We start from the raw sequence: 4,169 nt of genomic DNA, 5'->3' as shown, positions 1-4,169 counted from the left end.
ATGTTATGTTCTTCCTCTCTCGGTTATTGTTTGTTTTTCTCTATTATATCCTTGTGTTGTTTATGCTGTCCTCTCTCTCTTACTACCATGTGTGGTTACGTCTATTGATAATCCGTGTCACACAATTGTCCTCTCTTGATATCCAATGTGGGTCTCTCTCTCTAATCCAAAATGTGTTGTCTTCTATATATCCTTGTCTGTCTTCTCTCTGATTCCAAGTGGTAGTTTTGTTCTTTTTTTTTTCTTGATTCCTGTGTGTTTCTCTTCTCTATATCCAATGTGTTCTTGTATGTCTCTATTTATCCGTGTTGGTTCTCTCCTTCTTATATCCCGATGTGTGGTCTCTTCTATCTTGGATCCCATATGGTGTCTCTCTCTTTTCAATCCTGTATATTTGTTTATTGTTTGTTATTGTCTCCTGTACATTATGCATGTTGTCTTTGTTCCCCTCTCTCTTATGCACTCTCTCTCCTGAAGACACACAAATATCCAAGAACGTTCGAAGAAACACACATTATATCAATGAGGACAGATAGAGAGACACCTACACAGATCATCAACTCCTCGTCTCTCTCTGTCTCCTCCCTTCTCTCTCCTGCAGAGAAGATACACACCACCTCTGAATTGAGATTATTCCATATCGAGAGAGACATCTCACCACCTCTCGCATTGTCTCTGTTATCGAGTAGAGAATCACACACAGCTACTTATGCAACATTCTCCGTAGTCAACGGAAAGTTGATAGTCTCTGTCTTCCTCCCCTCTCTCTCCTTCTGTTTACTCGTCAATGTTTTCTCTCGTGTGTTTCTCTCCCTCTCTTCTTCTTTTATCTCAATGTTCTTGTTTCTCTCTCTGTGTGTCCTTCTCTCTCGTGGTTTCTTCCCGTCTCTCTCTCTCTTTCTCTCGCCTCTCTCTCTTCTTTACTCTCAATTGTTTCTTCTCTCTCTCTCTCTCGTGGTCTTCTCGTCTTACCTCTCTCCCTCTCCTCTCCCTCTGCCTCTCCTCTCCCTCTCCCTCTCCTCTCTCTCTCTGTGTTTCTCCCTCTACCCTTCTTCTCTCGTGTGTTTCTCTCTCTCTGTTTCTCTCTCTCTGTGTGTTTCTCTCTCTCTGTTTCTCTCTCTCTCTCTCTGTTCTCTCTCTCTCCTCTCTCTCGCTATTCCTCTTGCCTTTTTCAATGCAGAAGTTAAAGATTTTGTTTTACACAGGGGAGGTTAATTGATAAATAGTAATTGCACTAGTTTCATTCTGTGTTTAACTCTGTCGAAGTAACTCTGCCAAAGTAAAGAAAAACCTACTCCTGTCTCAGCATCGCAGTGCTGAGGCGTCACCACACCTTGGTTCGATCCCAGGCTGTGCACAACCGCCGCGACCGGGAGAACTATGAGGGGCACAGATTTGCCCAGCGTCATCCGGGTTAGGGGAGGGTTTGGCCGGCCGGGATGTCCTTGTGTCATCGTGCTCTAGTGACTCCTTGTGGGGCGGGGGGATGCAAGCTGACCGCAGTCGTCAGTTTGGACGGTGTTTCCCCCGACACACTGGTGCAGCTGGTTCTGGGTTATTAAGCAAGCAGTGTGTCAGAAGCAGTGTGGTTGGCAGGGTCGTGTTTCGGAGGATGCATGACTCTCGACCTTCACCTCTCCGAGTCTTTGGGGAGTTGGAGCGATGAGACAAGACTTAACTACCAATTGGGGAAAAAAGGGGCAATAAGTACAATAATAATAATTCAAAAATTATAATACGTGTGTGTGTGTTTGTTGTTTGGTGTGGGTGTGTGTTGTTGTTGTGTGGGTGTTGTGTGTGTGTGTGTGTGTGTGTGTGTGTGTGGGTGTGTGTGTGTGTGTTGTGTGTGTGTTGTGTGTGTGGGTGGTGTGTCATTCATCTATAACAGTCCTCTCTGTCTCTTGTCTCTACCAGGTGCAGACATAGTGCAATGGCTGATGAAGAACCTAGCCATTGATGATCCTGGTGGGCATACGTCATTATTGTATTCAATGGCAATTTTAAGCGTACTAAACATCAAACATATTAAACACCCTTTATAAACACGTAATAGAGCATGTGTGACATGTTTGTAATTGTCTCTTCCTTGTAGTGTTAATGTACGTGGATATAATTCAGGATAATGAGTTTTGCATTGAAAAGCTGAAACATCTTAAYAAGCATTCAGTAAAGTATGAATCCGTTATAAACCAGCAATACGGTCAATATACCATTACTAAGGGTTGTTCTTGAGCACGACGCAAYGCAGAGTGCCTRGATACAGCCCTTAGCCGTGGTATATTGGCCATAYATCACAAACCCCYGAGGTGYCTTATTGCTATTATAAACTGGTTTACCAACGTAATTAGAGCAGKACAAATAACTGTTTTGTCATACCCGTGSTATACGGTCTGATATACCACAGCTGTCAGGCAATCAGCATTCAGGGCTCGAACCACCCAGTTTATAATTGTAAGTAAGTCACTGACTGTGTCCCATCCTTTTCCTGTAGCTGAGGCGATGCATATCGGGAGTCTGATTGCTGCTCAGGGATATTTCTTCCCCATCTCTGATCACGTCCTGTCACTCAAAGATGATGGATCCTTCTATCGCTTCCAGGTGAGCAGTAAGACCATATAAGGCTACAAGGCAGCTTCCAGGTAAGCAGTAAGACCATATAAGGCTACAGGGCAGCTTCCAGGTGAACAGTAAGACCATATAAGGCTACAGGGCAGCTTCCAGGTGAACAGTAAGACCATATAAGGGTATACGGCAGCTTCAGCACCACCATATAAAGCTATGACTGTATAAGGTTAGAAGGAAGATAAAATGAGATAAGGAGGGATTAGATAGAGATCCCAGCAAACAAAAATTGGTTCTGTGAATGTTCCCAGGACCTTGCAGTAGGTTGTGGGATAGGTGTAGTAACATTTCCCCTTCAACGGCTAAAACCCCCCAAATGTTATACATGTCAGAATTCTTCAGGAAGGAAATCTGCACTGAGGAGCCAGATGGAACTGCCAGTGAGGGAAACTGCACCAATGTGACCAGTTGTTCTCTCTTGCTACTTCCTGGTCTCTTGATGGCATCCTCTGTCCTTTTTYCGTCTCTATCTCAGTCTAGAGAGGGAGATATGGCTTCTCCAAAGTGCTTCCCCGTGTTAATCTGACTGATTAAGAGGGACAAATATACTGTAAAGTACCAGTTACTTTCGAATTCAGTCATGGAACCAAATCAAAAAACAAGTGTTCTTTATTTTTTTTGAGCAGTGTATAAGGAAATCAGTCATTTAAATAAATGTGTTAGGCCTAATCTATGGATTTCACATGACTGGGAATACATAATATGCTTCTGTTGGTCAAAGATCAGAAAACCAGTCAGTATCTGGTGTGACCACCATTTGCCTCTGCAGCGCGACCACATTCTCCTTCGCATAGAGTCGATCAGGCTGTTGATTGTGGCTGTGGAATGTTGTCCACTCCTCTTCAATGGCTGTGCGAAGTTGCTGGATATTGGCGGGAACTGGAACACGCTGTCGTGCACGTTGATCCAGAGCATCCAAACAGCGCTCAATGGTTGATGTCTGGTGGTATGCAGGCATGGAAGACTGGGATATTTTCAGCTTCCAGGAATTGTGTACAATCTTTGCAACATGAGGCCATGCATATCATGCTGAAACATGAGGTGATGGTGGGATGATGAATGGACAATAATGGGCCTCAGGATCTCGTCAATTTGTGCATTCAAATTGCCATCGATAAAATACAATTGTGTTTTTGTCCGTACCATAACCCACCCTGCCATCTCACATGTGGGCACTATGTACACGTTGACATCAGAAACACCCGCCATATATGTGCTCTGCGGAGGCCGCACTGCCAAATTCTCTAAAATGACTTTGGAGGGGCTTATGGTAGAGAGATTAAATTAAATTCTCTGGAAACAGCTCTGGTGGATATTAAATTAATCAGCATGTCAATTGCACACTCTCTCAAAACTTGGGACATCTGTGCCATTTATGTTGTGTGACAAAACTGCACATTTTAGAGTGGCCTTTTATGTCCCGCACAAGGTGCATCTATGTAATGATCATGCTGTTGAATCAGCTCTCTTGATATGCACACGTCAGGTGGATGGATTATCTTGGCAAAGGAGAAATGCTCACTAACAGGGATGTAAACAAATTTGTG

The 4,169-nt window shown here is 43.8% G+C and overlaps 1 protein-coding gene across 1 annotated transcript in view; it reads left to right on the top strand.

The window, feature by feature from the left end:
- Positions 1-1,306: 1,306 nt before the first annotated feature.
- Positions 1,307-4,169, top strand: part of LOC112077318 (regulator of G-protein signaling 6-like) — a gene marked incomplete at its 5' end in the record, with an annotated part of 29,055 nt that continues 26,192 nt past the window's right edge. Inside the window, 3 exons of the mRNA XM_070441641.1 lie at positions 1,307-1,413; positions 1,915-1,965; positions 2,492-2,598. Coding sequence (XP_070297742.1) covers positions 1,307-1,413; positions 1,915-1,965; positions 2,492-2,598 — 265 coding nt within the window. The remainder of the gene's footprint in view (positions 1,414-1,914; positions 1,966-2,491; positions 2,599-4,169) is intronic.

Source organism: Salvelinus sp. IW2-2015, unplaced genomic scaffold, assembly GCF_002910315.2.
Source record: "Salvelinus sp. IW2-2015 unplaced genomic scaffold, ASM291031v2 Un_scaffold4455, whole genome shotgun sequence".
NCBI lineage: Eukaryota > Metazoa > Chordata > Actinopteri > Salmoniformes > Salmonidae > Salvelinus > Salvelinus sp. IW2-2015.
Note: the sequence above shows the minus strand (reverse complement) of the source record. Positions and strands in the feature narration are given on the sequence as shown.